At 42.2% G+C, this 16,706-nt stretch overlaps 2 protein-coding genes across 5 annotated transcripts in view; one reads left to right on the forward strand and one right to left on the reverse strand.

Moving 5' to 3' along the window:
• Positions 1 to 10,871, reverse strand: part of LOC117250080 (lysine-specific demethylase 6A-like) — a 34,395-nt gene extending 23,524 nt beyond the window's left edge. The window contains exons 1-2 of one of the 2 annotated variants that reach the window (XM_033616067.2): positions 10,388 to 10,871; positions 10,186 to 10,249 (exon numbers count right to left, since the gene is read on the reverse strand). In XM_033616067.2, coding sequence (XP_033471958.2) covers positions 10,186 to 10,249; positions 10,388 to 10,566 — 243 coding nt within the window. In that variant the 5' untranslated portion in view covers positions 10,567 to 10,871. The remainder of the gene's footprint in view (positions 1 to 10,185; positions 10,250 to 10,387) is intronic. The other variant, XM_033616068.2, reaches the window with a different exon arrangement.
• Positions 10,872 to 10,886: 15 nt separating this feature from the next.
• Positions 10,887 to 16,408, forward strand: LOC117250081 (FUN14 domain-containing protein 1). 3 transcript variants are annotated; one of them, XM_033616070.2, is made up of 5 exons: positions 10,887 to 11,469; positions 11,912 to 12,080; positions 13,131 to 13,206; positions 13,870 to 14,004; positions 15,065 to 16,408. In XM_033616070.2, the coding sequence occupies exons 1-5, from the start codon at positions 11,445 to 11,447 to the stop codon at positions 15,140 to 15,142; spliced, it is 483 nt and encodes a 160-aa protein (XP_033471961.1). In that variant the 5' UTR covers positions 10,887 to 11,444; the 3' UTR covers positions 15,143 to 16,408. The 3 variants fall into 3 exon arrangements, with proteins under 3 accessions (XP_033471961.1, XP_033471963.1, XP_033471962.1); XM_033616072.2 differs by having other exon boundaries at positions 13,870 to 13,998; XM_033616071.2 differs by having other exon boundaries at positions 11,915 to 12,080.
• Positions 16,409 to 16,706: the final 298 nt, after the last annotated feature.

Here is a 16,706-nt window from a genome sequence, read left to right on the forward strand (position 1 = left end):
TTTTGAAAGTCACAACACGGCTGACGTCAGCTCCCTTATTCTGGCCAAGTCGACTCACATTCTTCTCAGCAGATAACTATCAGCCCGAGACTAACTCACTGGAATGGGGTTTGCTGTAGATAAGGACTTATGCTTAAGGCTTTTTTTTAAGCTTCCATTACAGATCTTCATGCACTGATATAAAGAGAGAGAAGCAGCTGCTGCCTGTGAGCTGGATTAATGCTGCAGGACCCTGAGTTAGTTAAAAGGTCATACTGCTGTTTTTCAAATGTGTTTCACCAATGCTTGTGTGCCTCAAGACTCATATGTAGCCATGACAGTAGACCATGCGTCAAATATGGATGTTGCTGCAAAGAAGCAACAAATCCTAAAACAGCCCAACAGCCCTGAGAATCTATACAATCAGTAGTTTCAAGATGGACTGTATTAGTGTCACAATTCAGTATCTGACCAAATGTCCACCTTTCAGCCCCTTTAGGTTTCACTTTTATTTTGAAATTCTGTGTCACTTCAAACAGCAGCAGGCAGATGGCAAGTAGCCAAGACAGATGAGGATAATGTTGTTTACTCTGGAATAAATCACAGCAGTGTGGAAATATTTCTGATTTCATATGTAAATAATGCCGGATAATATCGTCTCATACTGATCGCAGGCCCCTGAATCGCACTCAGTTGAACTCATATCGGGCAGACTGTGTAATATCGGACAATATCGCATCATTGTCCAAAGAACTGATTTAATATCGTATCATGATGAAAGTGCATCCCACCATAAATTTACTTTATTTTATTTATTTTCAGCAGTATTGTGTTGTTTGCTAGCAGACAGACGTATCAATGGAAAGCGATGAATTGGTTTCCCCTCCAGTGGGGGCGAGCCTTAAATGCGCTCTGTGTCGATCAGACATTTGTGTGAAATTCCGATATAAGTAGCACACAAATTCTTAAGTTGTGTCAAAAATCGTGTTTTGTGAGGTCACAGTGACCTTGACCTTTAGCCACCAAAATCTATTCAATTCATCCCTGTCACAAAATGAACGTTTACGCCAAATCTGAAGACATTCCCTCAAAGTGTTCTTGAGAAATCTTGTTCACAAGAAGTGGAAAGACGAGGTCACAGTGACCTTGATCTTCTGACGTTCAACCACCAAAATCGAATCAGTTCGTTGTTGAGTCCAAGTGGACGTTTGTGCCAAATTTGAAGAAAATCCCTGAATACATTCTTGAAATACTGCGTTCAAGAGAATGAGACAAAGTACTCATTGCCTTCCTTGGATGTTTTAGTTAAGTTAAGGCAAGACGACAGACATTGGTTAGGGTAAGAATACCAGGGTAGCATGGGTCGTACCTTTGCCATCCCAGACAATAAAAACGTGCACCCAGTTAGCACGAGCGAACACAACAACTACCATCAGAAACCAAGCCATCTCAAAAAACTCATACTGACATCAAAACATCTTGAATCCTTGAAGCTGTTAACAACTGTTTGGTAACACTAGCCGTGTGATGCTAACAGTCAGCCCGACCCTGAGAGAGAGAGAGTGAGTGCGAGACAGGGAGGGGCAAGGTAAACTAAAACCATTTTTTCCTGCCATCAAGTTAGTCACAGAAGTAACATTTATTAGCAACAACTGAAAAGTTCATCATTTCAACCGGTGAAAGCAAAGAGTTGCACCTGATAAATATGTGAAGCTGCAGGCCGAATGTTTTGTACACTGGTGTTTATTGATAAGAGAAGAGATAACCGAATCATAGCCGCTAGCAAAACCATGTCAGAACACAGTCAATCACCACTGTGACCAAATACAAACACTGTAATTGTGACTTTCATTTGCAGCCAAATGCTCGCACTGTAAAGCCCAGCTGTCATTAAGGAGCGCAGCGACGCCAGCAGGATAAGGTGGACAGCTTTTTAGCCAATACTGGTCCATTAACATATACCCAGATCATCCCCAATAAAACAAGGAGCCATCGACAAACTGGGCCCAGTTGAGCTGTAAAAAGAAATCAAGCGCATATTGTCCATATCACTTCCCACACCAAGGCAAACAAACTTGAGAATGACCTTCCCTGGCACCTTATTTGCTCTGGTGCCATACTGCCATCCCATCATAGATGGGCTCAGCTGGTTCCCAATGCAGAGTGCAGTTCTGCTATTCAAAGCCAAAGAGAGGCAGCTGCATGAGCAAGTGAAACTGACTTCCAAGATTCTACACAAGTGGATAATAATTCATCTTAAGAGTTTTTAATGGAGATAATTTTGCTGTCTTTGAAACTGAAGCCCCATCTATCACCTTTAACCTCCAAAACACAGAGGAGCTGCTGTTTGGCCTTGGTGGGTAGCAGCCTCATTGCCAAGAAGCTCTTACATAATCAAATACATTTATTTTACATTGGAAAGTAAAAATCTTTTGCCAAGACAAAATGCAGCAGATGGAGAAACAAGAACCATGACAGTAAGTTAAGTGACAAGCGATTGAGTGGTTGGGGGCAGATGTGGTCCAATATTACCGATGCTTTTCCTCTTCAAGGAAGAAGATATCAAAATTCTACTCAGAAGTACAAATGTCAGACCTATCCTGACCATTTCATTGGACTTATCGTACAATATATGGAGATGACCTCAATCATTTTGCTGACCTTGATATTGTGTTTACATGCCTGATTGTTGACAGAGGAATGTCACCAATGATGCCAGAATTAACAGCAGGGTTTCACAGACCCTTATAAAACCTGGGCACAACAATTCACCCTTTATCTTTTCCTCTCCATCCTGCCTATCAGCATGAGTCCAAAGAAAAATAAAGCAGCACTTCAAAGACAACACAACGTAGCTTGCCGGTAGCCTGCACTTTTGGAGTGCAAAAGGCACAGTGCTGATAGTCGTGAACTAGCCAACTGGCAACGAACCACAAAGTCCAACTTCATCATCCTCTTCTTAAATCCACCGGCAAACGGCACGGCTTCCAAGCCGCCCATCCCCGAAACCAACTGCAGCACACCAACCAGAATTTTAAGGTAACTGCGGAGTTCCTGGAACTTTGCTAAGCTTGTCTGTTAGCTGCAAGCGGCATCACAATTTTTTTTTTTTTTGCTGGCCAATTTTCATATTTAGGGTGCATTCACAGGATAGTTTGGGGGACTCGATTCGATTGGGCGGGGAATGCCGAAAAATTCCACACCTTCATTTAATTCTGTTCACTTTCACACTGCACCTTTTAAAGCGGACCAAACTGCCTGGACAATGTCACGCAGTTACAACAGCTGCTTGTTTGGGGGCGGTATTGCCCAAAACGACCACTGACTAGGGAAAAAAAAAAGCACAAGGAAGAAGAAAACCCGGCTCATTGATTGGCCAGGACAGAAAACGGAAATCCATCCCCTTCAGCCGGCTCGGTCACCATAAAAACACCAAAATGCTACATCACTTCCTCTCATTGGTCCACTGGATAGTCCGTTTGCATTTCCCACTGTAAGCGAACCGCACCAGGGTTCACTTGACCCCAGTTTTCAAGCGGGGTTTGTTGGTTTGGTCCGCACTAGAGTTCGAATAAGCGTTCACACCACTCCGAGTGAACCAAACTATCCGTGGAAGCGGACCAGAGTTCGTTTAAAGCGGACCATATCAGGCCAGTGTGAATGCGTCCTAAGTCTTATACTGAGTAATTTTGGGCTATTTCTATATAGGGTCTTACCATTTTGTACTTCCTTGAATATATTTAAAAGGTATAAATTACTTTCTAAAATGTAAAATAATAATAATAATAATTCCAATTCCAATATTGGAAAATTAAGAATTATAGTATAATTATGCTATTATATTATCATTATATCAGAGGCATAAAATGGTCTAAAAATGACAATAACATAATTTATCACAATTATTTCTGGGAAAATATATATAATCCAACAAAAGCAGATATGAAAGGTCTAGTCAGACAACAGTTCTCTTCATTATCACAAAGGATTTATGGTGAACACTTCCAGCGGATCGCTATGTCATTTTTCTGGGCAAACAGTTCATACACTACGTTACCAAAAGGGAGATGGAGTAAGGAAACAAAAAGTTGAATGCATTATGTAAAGACTGAGCAATGTCAACATTTCCACATCGTGATTTTGCCTTTTTAAAAACTGTCCTGAAAGTTGGAACCATACCTAAAGTAAGGGGTAATGAAAGCCCTGATTTATAGGTGATATTAACCACCACGGCAGCAGCACCAGTGTACTGTGCTTTCATTACATTCCTCACAGAGTGTCGATGGGAAAGGCCAGCGTCTCATTATTGAGCCGGAGACTGCTGCTACCAAGAGTAATACATGTGTTTACCTTCTTTCATCTACTGTGGGCAGAGGGTTTGCAGCAGAGGTGGGTTTCGCTGGATGTGTGTTAGTGAAAAGCATCACATTACTGAGCCTTTCCTCACCTTCGTCAATGTCTTCTACACTCACGTCTACACTATCAGCAATCTCCACCGGCACTGGCAGCTTGTAAGAGCGAGCAAATGCTGACCAATCGCAGTTCTTGCAGACCCCACATGCAATCACCATAACCACAATAACCTCTATGTGTAGTTACATCTTTTAAAGGGGGATGCAGGACAGCTCCAGTGTGGCCTACAGCATAGGTGGATACGTACAAATCAGTAGTTTCTGAAGCGTCTAACAGTTCTTCTAAAGTGTCAAAGCAAAATCTAAGACTTTCAAAATATCCATATCCTTTTAGACACATACTAAAACAAATTATGTAAACACAGTGATGTAAAATAGGACTGCACCAAATGTATAATTTTTTTTAAAGCTTTTGAAGCTTCTACGAGATGTTCAAAGCTTCGGATGTCTGCCCTGACATTTATTACGTCATCACCCTTAAAAAAAAGTTCTCAAACTAATTCCTAAATTAGAATAAAGGGATCAGATTAAACGAGGTGATTTTTAAAAAATAAAATCAAATTTCTTTATCAAATAGGCTACATGTAGCTTATTTTGCTGTGAGTTGCGTTTCCAGTAGGAATGGTCGTTTCTGCATTTCATTTTCACTGAAAAAAAATAAATAAATAAAAAAATAAAATAAAATGATGATAATGTGATTTTTGCTGAGATTTGTAACAAACATACGTGTCCTTACATCCGAAATACTATTTGTCGTCCACGGCATCTCTGTAGCACCACAATGCTTCATTTATAAGTGTGTTGTGAGAGATTTTACCTTTTATCCCGCAATTTAGATACTGCTCTTGACCAAATTGTGATTTCGATAACAATTCGTTTACTTTTGCAGCCCTAAGTTAGACCACCCTGTTAATACAGATACGTGCTAGGGATGTTCCTCGCGACTAATTTCCCTGTTGACTAAACGAGAATTTTTATTAAGACGAGTCGACTTGTCTAAAAAAGGGGAAATCAGAAAACAGTCCAAATTTTGGGGCGTCGGTAGCTTAGTGGATAGTGCTGGCGCCCCATGTATAGAGGCGATGCCTCGCTGCAGCGGTCCCGAGTTCGACTCCGGCTTGCAACCCTTTGCTGCATGTCGTCCCCCCACTCTCTCTGTCTCCCCATTTCACACTGTCCTGTATATTAAAGGCAAAAAACCCAAAAAATAATCTTTAAAAAAACAAAACAAAACAAAACAAAACAGCCTAAATTTAGCACAATTTATTGTTAAGTACTGGAAACATTGTCCCAAAAAATCTTGTGTGCATTAAGAGCCCTTTGAAGCCTTTAATCACAATCTTCAACAAGTCGGATTTTAAATGACACTGAAGTATGAGACACTTTGCGCTGTGCGGTGTGTACGTGAACATGACGGCAACTCAGTCAAAAGTTAACCACTAAAACAACATCTAAAATAAATTAACTGCCTTTGAAATGTGGGGCACATTGAACCTTGCAGATTATCTGACAGAAATGACAGCAATTCACTTTAAAGGTAATAAAACAACATCTAAATTATAATTAAATTTCAGCTGAAATGGGACAAATGTGGTTTGAAGCAGAAAATTTTGTTGTCTTTTGTCTTTATTCAATAAATTTTGACTGTTAGACTTGGAAATGTTTGGATCACATGAATTGGAATCAATCCTACGCAGCCACCACTGGACTCTAACTCTACAAATAATGCTAATAATTCAAGTGTAGCCTTTTGTTGATGTGCAACTGTGCAGAAATATCAGGTTTCAACAAATGAATAGACATGCAAAAGATAATTAAACAAAGCTGTGGAGCAATCAAATGGTTGAATAAGAGTAAGAATGTCAACATTGTGAATGAAGCTTCAAAACTTCAAACTACTCAGTACAGCCCTGAAGTAAACACATCACCAATAAGACTTTGTAATATGAGATGAAAGCGAGGGCAAACATCGAGTGATATGCTAGCTAGGCAGCATTACGCAAGAATCACTGATTCTCCCACGGTATCTACAGTAACCCATTCATATTTGTGGGTGTTTGAGCCCATTGTAGACGAGTCTGCCAACCAATGAGTGGGATCTATAAGTAGCCTCAACGACTGTTGTCTGTCAATACTGTTTTTGATACAATATCTGCATCCTTGTGATGATGATGCAGCCTTATCTGCGAGAAAAGCCGAGCTATACTTTTTGTACTAGATCAGTTTCTTGGGAAGGGCTGAACCATTGACCTGCAGACGGATAACTGCAAGAAGAAACAAACATCACCCACAACAGAATATGCTGTAGCTTAAACTGTTGAGCAATAGTGCTGTTGGTCCTGTTGGCTTTCACGGACCAGTTATGTCCATGCATCATGTGTGCCCTGACTGATTTCAACCTAACAGTGCGTAACACTGACCCTCCATGCGACACAATCAATGTTTTCGGTTTCATTCTACATCTGAAGTACAATCCAAGTGAACAGGAAGAGACATACCATCATTATTATTTGATTGGTGCTACCCTGACTGGAACACACTGACTTTTTCAGAAGTGGCTTTAACTTCCAAAGTCCCAAAGTCATCTTCTCTCTATGGGTAATTGCTTTTTAAATTAAGTTACACATAAATAATCCTCGTGGGAAAAACTGTCCTCTTCCAATGACCTCTCTTAACTATTTCTGAACAGAGGTTGGTCACAGCGCACAGCCAGCCAGCGCCTTCTTCAAGGGCAATGAAAGAGCAGCTCTGACATGCATGTTGTTTGGCACACACGGGAAGAACACGCAAACTTCATCCAAAACAGCAGCACTCATCCCATCATGAGAATCATACCCAAAGCTGCAAAAAGTGCCATCATGTAAAAAACAATGGCGTCAACATAACAAACAATGGAGATATTCTCACATGTAGAAAATCTAAATAAGAGCAAGTTCAAAGCTTATCTCCCAAGTTTACATCATTGCCACCTAGTTACTGGTGGTGATACAGTGACCTCATTCTGTCAGATATGTTGAACGCATAGTTATCTGCATGTAGACGGAGCCACAGAGCAGCGACGCGACCAAAGTGCCAGACAGGGTAGACAGTCAACACTAACAAGGTATGAGCAGAAACCTCCCAAAATGTCAAAATGAAGACTGTGACAAAATGAGACCGTCTACACAAACAATTCTCAGCAAAGTCATACACAGAATATCTGACATCGGAGCTAGACTGAGTGGAAGTTAATTGTTTTGGAGGCCACGTTCTGGATTATTTGTTTTCATCACACATTCTCAGACTTCAATGATTCAATGTGTCTGACACAAGGATGGGATGTTAACACAAGCAGAAAGCCTTTACTGAAGCAAAGTGTGTGCTTTCTGTTTCTAAACAAGTACTAGTGATGGTTTCTTTGCCTCTGTTGAAATATAGAAACCAAAAATGACATGCTAATATAGCTGACCCACACTCTGAACCTAGAAATTTGCAGTTTGCTTAATGTGGCATACAGTCTGCTGCTCACAATGGATCCAACATATTCCCCTCCTAACAACTACTTCATTATCAATTTATTTGCCTATTTTTTCCACAAAGTAATAGTCAATTTGTCAATAAAATGTCAGTAAAATGGTGACACATGCCCTGTGTAATATCCAAACACCAAATGTGACATATACGACCAACAGATATTCATCTTATTATCATGTATGAGGAAGAAAAGCATCCGATTCTCACATATCAGAAGCACGAAACCAGCATCAACCCACTTGTCTTGATCAATTTAAAACCTGTATGTGGAAGTTGACCCCAAGCTGCAACAGGACAATACTTTTCAACTGTTTTCCCCCTTTGTCAACATTACTGTGTCAAGAGCTTTGTGAAATTACACTGTGCAATGTTATACCGACACTGGCCAGACACAAAATCTGTAATCAGTGTAGCTTGGTCACACTTTGCAGATTCTTTATTTGTTTATTAAGGTCATTGTTTGACCAATATCAGCCATGTTAACTATCTGACTGGTGCCACTATCAGACGGCAATATCCTGCACATGACAACATCAGAAAGTGCGAGTTAGTCGTACAAGGCAAGTGCCCATAGCACTTTGGTGTGTATTTATACCAGGGTGTACAAGAGTACGACAAACAGGGAGGTCTGGCAACAGATGCTGACTATGGAGCAAGTTCCAGCTTAGGAGAATGTCAATGTTTGTGCCCAATGGTCACCCTATAAGGCACAAAATAACTAAATCTACACCAAGAGTGGGATGCAAATGTTTTTATAAACATGCACCATTGCACCAAACCAATTCCACAATTTGTATGGGACAAACAGACCTTTTCTAACAGAGCGGGCTGTTTTAAGAGGCGTTTTATGGCATATGTAAAACACTTTAAAAGGTAAATGAATGCACAAATTGTATGTTAAACCATTGCACCAGTGCTCTGGATATCTACTAGGGAGAAAGCAGCATGCTGCTTGGTTCAATTCAAGCAAAAAACATCGATTGTGTTGCATGCAGTTCATATTATCCTGCAAGTACGGTACAGTGGAGGTTGCTGCTGCTCCTGTGCAGCTACAGCTAGGAGCAGTCACACTTCCTAGGTATCCCACACCACCTAGCGAGCGGATTCGCGGATGGCCCCTCAAACCATGAGCTGTCAACAGCACCATCTTCTCCACATCACCCACTGTTGATGAATCCACGAGAGGAGCTTTGGGCTCTGTTAGCAGTGTGCAGGGTGTTAAGCACAGGTGGACTGAGCCTATTTATCATGAGGCTTCCCAGTCCGGGAGCACATGCAGAGCCAATGCAAACTGTAAACAAAGGACCCCGACACCTACGAGGTCAGCAACAGGAACACATCTTTACAAGGAGCAAAGACCCGAGAGGACACTCAACACACACTTCAGCAGCACACAGACGACTCGGAGCGATATGTTCATATCAAATGGGTTATATAGCTATCGGTGTCACTCCGCCATGTCCCGCCATCTTGGACAGGCAGCCAGCCATTAACGTTACTTGTAACGTTTGTCAACTCGTTCACACTGACTCCAAACGACCAGAAAACACCCTCAAGTGTTTTAAATGGAGAATGCAATGCCACATAACAACATAAAAGTGTGCCAAAGACACTAGCTCAATGCAAACGCTACAGGCACTAGCTAACCTCACCAAATAACGCAAACGGGTGAGCTGTATTTGATGCACCCTGAAGAAGGCTACGACGTTACTTCCACCAATTTAACAGTTGTAGCCACATATGGGTACTCATGTGTTTAATGCTACATGTTAGTAATAAAACAGTGTTATGACGGCATAAAACTTTCCTCATTTGAGTGTTTCCAGCATTCAATGTGCTACACAAAACCGTGACGACGTTGTGTTTCTGGTGGTACAACTGCAAGTACACAAGGATACGCTGTAGGGAATAACGCTAGCTAACAAGCTAACAGGGAAGGGCGGCTGCCTGATAAACATTAACATATATTTACAAGCTAGAAACATCAAGGGAGCTTTAGCTACTCGGCTAGCAGTTATCTCGACCAGCGACACCGCGTAGCCGCAGGTGCAGGGTCGCTTCATCGGATGAGAGTAGCTAACTAGCTAGCTAGCTAGCTGGCTAAAAGAGGGGCTGCGGCTAGCTGGCCTTGGTCTCCTTAGCGAGTGGGCCACTTGCATTCAGGCAGCCTCGCTACTTTGAGAGCAAATTCACAGCCGTGCATGCTAGTTGAGAGGCTGGAGTAAATCCCAGGGAGCGGGGTGCTGCTTAAATGTAAAACACATCCAGTTAGATTAGCTACCTTCATCAACAGGGCCTTCGTTCTGGCGCCATCTTCATGAAGCTTCTGAAATCCAAACAGTGAGCTGCAAAGCGAGAAGACAACATAGGCGGCTCAGAATCACTTGCAGAGCGGCTCAAAAACATTTTCGACATGCGAGGGGAGAAAACAATTAATTTTCAGCGTGTGCGTGTGTGTGAGTGCACGGGGCTGCTGTTCCGACCTGTCGATCCCGGCCAAACTGTCCCTCTCCTGGGCTGTCAGTGTCGGAAAGTCCTCCTCTGTTTCACTCGCTTTTCCCGCCGCCATTTTCTTTCCCTCATCACCACTAGAAGAAGCCGAGCCGAGACTCCGAGCAGCAGCGCAGGCAGCAACGGCGAGAGACACACCGCACGATTGCATGGAAAATCGCGACGCGGGGACGAACGGTTGGCTCTGCCGAATCAAAGACGGAAAACTGTAGGAAACAAAATGATCAAAAACTTTTTTCCCAGGATGAAAAGATGCGATTCGATATAGTAAATCCTTTCGGGGGGACAGAAGCGCTCTCCGGGTAGCTCCTCAAACGTCACATTTTTCATCACAAAGTGACCCTGTGCCGCTATTTGAACGCGAATAACTGAGTACAGTATCCAAGATGTGAGTATTTGACAATAAAATGCGTTTCGGCCGCGAAGATAAAGTTGTTATAATTGTGTCACCCAAGCGAACCCACGCGCCGCTCTAGCCACGCCCTCTCCCCGCTCTTCAGCCAATGGGAGCGCCCGCATCCCACCATATGACTTCCCTGCTATATCATTCTTTTATCTTAAATATTCATTTTCTCCCTGCAAACCACTCATATTTAACACCACGATTATTCTGGAAGCATATTAAAAAATATTTAAATTATAAAAATGTTTGTTTAATTTGTATTCAAGTGACAGACCCTACTATTCCTGAGAAATAAAATAATTTCCACATGATAAAATACATCGTATTCACTAATATGTATTGACACCTGGGTGTCAGTTGGCCCTCACACACCGGTTAAACGGTGACTGCAATGCATCACTCGCTCCGAGCCTGTGTTTTTACACTTTCCAAAGTCCCGTGAAAATTAATTTACAAATTCAACTTCTGGAAAAATAAGTCGCAGCATTTTATTAACACCGCTGCAACATTTGCGGAGCCTAATCAAGCGATATCAAAGCATTTTAACTTGACGTGGCACAGCATCACACAATGTGGGCGTGGCTTCGCATTGTCAACATCCTGGTGACATAACCAGTTTCTCCAAAATGGCGACGGTGGATCAAAGGGAAGGTGAGCGATTCTGTTTGTTGGAAATTCGGCGTTGTTACCCTTTTAAATATGCAAATACATCACTTTTTTTCACCGACGATAACGACATGAAGACGAGGCCTTGATGTCGGTGCTTTTAATATTCCGAAAAATAAACTAATAACAGTTAGTTTGCGCGATATTGCTGTGGTAGCCATTTGACGCTAGCTAGCTAATGTTAGCTTCCCAAGTCATTTACATAGATTAAACAGCAGCCTGTGGTAGCTGAGCTGCCCCATACAGTTAGAATACTACATTTAAAGGGTCGCTTTTGTGTTTAAATGGCCAAACACAGGGCGCTGACTCATTGAAAACACATCCATAATGTAAAAACTCACCAGTGTAAGGGGTGGAGACAAGAGGTGAAGTGCACCCTGACATTAATGTAAGTATTTTGGTTGTGTACTGTGTCCTTGTCTCGTAGCAGGTCAGGACGACCCAGAGAGTGAAGATGAGGTGTATGAGGTCGTGGACCTGACAGAGTATGCCCGAAGGCACCAGTGGTGGAGCAGGGTGTTTGGGAACAACTCCGGCCCCATTGCTGAGAAGTATTCTGTGGCCACCCAGATCGCGATGGGTGGGGTGACTGGATGGTAAGGCATGGGTGACATCCATAGGTGTACATTGAAATCAAGCAGCACACATTTACGCCATGAACTGATGCAGACCAGGCTTGAATTGGTGCATTAAAATACACCAGAATGCAGAAAAGAATTGCATTTTCCATCCATTTTCATCTGGTTATGTGGGCAGCAGGTTGAGCAAAGTATTCCAGACGTCCCTCTCCTCAGCAACGCTTTCCAGCTCCTCCTCGGGAATCCTGAGGTGTTCCCACAAAAGAGGAGGTATATATAATCCCTCCAGTGTGTTCTAGGTCTGCCCCAGGGCGTCCTACCATGTGGATGTACCCCAAAAACCTCAAACAGGAGGCGCCAGGGAGGCAAAGAGGATGCCAGAGGAAGCTCATTACGGCCGCTTGTATCCACAAACACATTCTTTCAGTCGCTACCCAGAGCTTGTGACCATAGGTGAGGGTTGGGGCGTGGATGGAAAGCTTTGCTTCTGGCACAGCTCCATTTTACCCTCACTCGTTAACAAGACCACAAGACATACTGCATTTTGATGCTCAAAATAAAATGGCGGACGCCCCCCAAACCCCCCCCCCGTTTGATAGCGTCTCCCAAATGCTAAAACAAAACCTATGCCCTTGGTGACATCTGTGACAACAGAGATAAAAATACTGTCCAACATTACACCTACCTTACTGACTTCAGTAATGTTTGAAGAACTGTTGAGTTTAGAATTTACAGCCAAGTAGGACCCACATATGGGAGGTGGAAGGGAAAGCTTGGAGAGCAGTAATCATGTCCATCTTAAATATAAGCAATGACAACATATTCAAATATTTTTTTTAATTGTACACAAAAAAACTGCAGGCAACCGGCCACACGACCTGAGTAATGTACTCATCTAAATCAGGAAAGAGAGAGAACACACATACGAGTAACACACATATGAGTAAAGCAGATTTAGGGAGGGGCCCAGCCATTTCTGTGGGCGGGCCTGCAACCAAGGCTTCATTATCTACACATCTGAGTGCACACGTGTAACAAACACTCCTCTCTTCCTCTCAACACATCCAGGTGTGCTGGTTACCTCTTTCAGAGAGTCGGGAAGATTGCCGCCACCGCTGTTGGAGGAGGGTTCCTTCTTTTACAGGCAAGAGTACCATAAGATTGTGTTTATGTAGCCTCAGTAATTAGATATTTACTACATCTACTCTGCCTCTGATGGGATAAGAAGTGCCTCTTTTCTAAGATTCGCATTTCACCAACTCCATTGATAAGTGAAGATGCCAGCTGGTCGTCTCTCCACAGCAGAAAGACTAGCATTGTGTGTTTGCTGGCTCTAGATGGACGTAGGCCATCTGGATGCTTAGCTGTGTTGCTGTCAGTGTATTATCGGCTATCTTAAACATTCTTGTAGCCATTTTACAAGTAGATTACACCAGAGACAGGCAGTTGACTTGATTCACGGGCTGAGCCCAATGTGCCTTGGGTTTTTAATTCACTCAGAGTTCACTTATTGTCAGTCTGAGATGAGAATTTGTTTTGCTTCATTCTCCAAATGGGTTGATTTCATCAAGGTCAGGAAAAACATCTTCCTGAACTAAATGTTCCCTGAATGGAAAACAAGAAAAAACAAGTTGTAGCCCAGGAGAGTAACATAAGGTTACTCATTAGGGCAAACCTATTATGCCAGCATGACATGTCATGTCAGGGGGCAATATTTTTTTTGGTGGAAAGCCACTCCAAATTGCAGAGACAACCCAAATTATCTTAGCTAACTCTGTCATGTATATGAACCTTTTTCTCCCCACAGATCGCCAATCATAGTGGCTACGTGCAGGTGGACTGGAAGAAGGTGGAGAAGGATGTGAACAAAGCAAAGAAGCACCTGAAGAAGAAAGCAAACAAAGCAGCCCCTGAAATAAACACTTTCATTGAGGAGGTAAAGGTACCTGTAACAAAGCTTGCTCTTTGTTTCACGCTCTCTTCTTCTTTTGAAATCAATCAGGGCTGAGGTTTAGTGAACACTTTCTTCATGCTTTCCACACCTAACATGCCTCTGACATGTTTTTCATTAGAATTAAATGGATGTGTTTGTCTTGGATGTCCTGGTTCTGATGAGGAGGTTTACATCTTTATCTGCAAACCAGCTATGCCCTCTAGTGTACTGTCAGCCTTACTGCACCCACTGGCTGTGACACAGCAGGCTTACAGGGTAACTTCAGTAGTTTCCAATCTGGAGCCCATGTGTTTGTGTCTAGGTGACAAGAACAGTTTTTGAAATTGGACCAGCTGTAGTGTAACCACTTGGGCTAATAGCATAACATCAATGTACATTCCCTAAAAGTGTACAAGAGTTTTTGCCACTGACAGGCTCAGATTGTTATAAGTATCTGACAATGTTAAGGAAGACATTCCTACAGAGACACTAATAAGACCACTGCATGCTGCTTCTTTTCTGAGGATTCCTCACTTCCTCATCTTTCCAACCTGTATATGACACACGCACTGATCTTGTCAGAGTTCGCATTTCAGGTCAAGAAAAGCCTCTTGTTTTTTAATTCCAGCTGAGAACCAACTTTTTGAGTTCTGAGCCAATTTAATTTTGGTCAGAATGCTCTAATTGGTTGGAAGATAGGTGCAGAAACAAAAACAGAAGCACTCCGAGCCTGTCAGCAGCAAAAATAACCACTTTTAGAAGCTGTAAATTGACGATGCTGCGTTGCTTGTGGGGGTTACATTGCAGCTTGTTTTGTGCTCAACTGGACCAATTTCAAAAATTGTTGTTCCCATTAGTCACTTGGATGCAATTACAAGAAAAAATAGGGTCCAGGTTGGGAAATACCAAAGTTATCCTTTAACAAAGATGGAACAATAAAAGTAATCTGACTTCTTCTAACCCAGACTATGCTCACTTGCTATTAACACCTGTGCACTGGCTAATACAGTATGCTGTCTTTACACTCATACTGACTCATCGTCCATGTCTTCCCTCCTCTGCACTGCAGGCCACAGACTTCATAAAAAGGAACATCGTCTTGTCCAGCGGGTTTGTCGGTGGCTTCTTTCTGGGTTTGGCCTCCTAAAACTGCTGCCCATGAAGCGGGCGGCCTCTTACTGTGAAACGCATCGCTACATAGGTCACTTTCCTCTCCACTGTTTACCTCTCAGACCCATGTGTGCATTCATTCACCTTTTAACGAACTGACCAGGGGGGCGGGGTTATATCGAACATTAGAGCATGATCTGTTGTGACAGTGGTTTTAACTGTGTTCTACTCCCCCTGCTTCAAAGCAATCATAGCTGATTATTTCTCTTATGGAGGGCACATTCAGAAGTGTGTGTGGAGGTTGATGATGCTGTGAAGACTTTCTTCTGTGGGACCTGTAATGGATCTCTGTCAGACTGCTGAATATGCCAAGCTGCCACAAGCTAGCTCAGACTCTGCTCTGTGTCTAGCTCGTCCATCCCATCATGTATTCACCTGGTGGATCTCAGATTGTTATAAATTGGCGTGCGTGGGTGCCATTGTAAATACATAGCTGACCCCTTTTCAGAGGTGTAAATACCCACACAAGGGTAAATATTATATAAGCAGAGTGGGACGTTAACACCACCCCCCAGTCTAGTGCTTTTTGTAATGTAAAGTTTATGTGCCATTTAAGCATGTAAGCAAACACAGCTTTTAAAATTCGTCACACTGGCTGGGGGTTGAAACAAAGTTATTCTCCCTCTCTGAGCATAGCTGTTATTAATATACAACACATATCACGAGCATAAATCACACTGAAATTTTACATCTGTGCATGTTGTCTTTCTTTGCACTGACAACAGAGTATTAAATACAGATCCTTTGTTCCCATAATCCCCAGCTCCACAGTGGCCTTTAATGACAGGACGTGCATCTGCTGTACCCTAATTACCAGTGCCACGAGCTAGACACCAAATGCGACACCAGTCCTGTCATTAAAGAGCATAATGGAGCAGCGATTGTGACTCCCACGCCTTCGCTATTGTCATTGTGCATTTAGCAGTGTCAGTGTAGCAATAACACAAGAGACATGCTGCTGAGTCGTGCGTGTTCACATTATCTACACAGGACGTCCACACATACAGTAGGAGTCCACGAAAGACGATCACAAGTTGCTTATTTTGTTTTTTGCCTTTTTCTACCAGTGCAATATAAGGTGATGTTACGGTTATGTTTTTGACAGCTTATGTCTCCAGCTGGCGATTTGTATGCTCATATTCCCTCATTGTTTCTATTTAATGTCATTTTGTTATCTGAGCTGTATGAATTTGGTTGGGTGTCTTCTTGAAATAAAGTTGCCTGATTTTGTTTTGAACAAAAAGTGTCTTCATGTTGCAGCATCTGACAAATTTCAGCTGTAACTGAATTTATTAACAAGCGTGTCAAATTTGATGATTTAAAAAAGGGCTAAAGGAATTAACGTAGAGCTAGAACATTAAGTTGATTGACAAAGCAAGATAATTGTAAACTGATTATATTTTGATTTTCAACTTGAATTTTCACTACTTTTTTTTTTACTTTATTCACTAAAATACAAATTCATATTTTTACTCATAATTCATTTTATTAACATGAAGTGTTTGGTATTAAAATATCATTTAATATAACCTGTAATGATG

Source organism: Epinephelus lanceolatus, chromosome 24 (assembly GCF_041903045.1).
Source record: "Epinephelus lanceolatus isolate andai-2023 chromosome 24, ASM4190304v1, whole genome shotgun sequence".
NCBI classification, from domain to species: Eukaryota; Metazoa; Chordata; class Actinopteri; order Perciformes; family Serranidae; genus Epinephelus; species Epinephelus lanceolatus.

Bases quoted from the DNA above. Each gene is read 5' to 3' on its own strand.
- LOC117250081 (XM_033616070.2), top strand. From the start codon at position 11,445: ATGGCGACGGTGGATCAAAGGGAAG. The intron at 11,470-11,911 runs GTGAGCGATTCT...CTTGTCTCGTAG, and splicing joins GACGGTGGATCAAAGGGAAG to CAGGTCAGGACGACCCAGAG. The intron at 14,005-15,064 runs GTACCTGTAACA...TCTGCACTGCAG, and splicing joins CTTTCATTGAGGAGGTAAAG to GCCACAGACTTCATAAAAAG.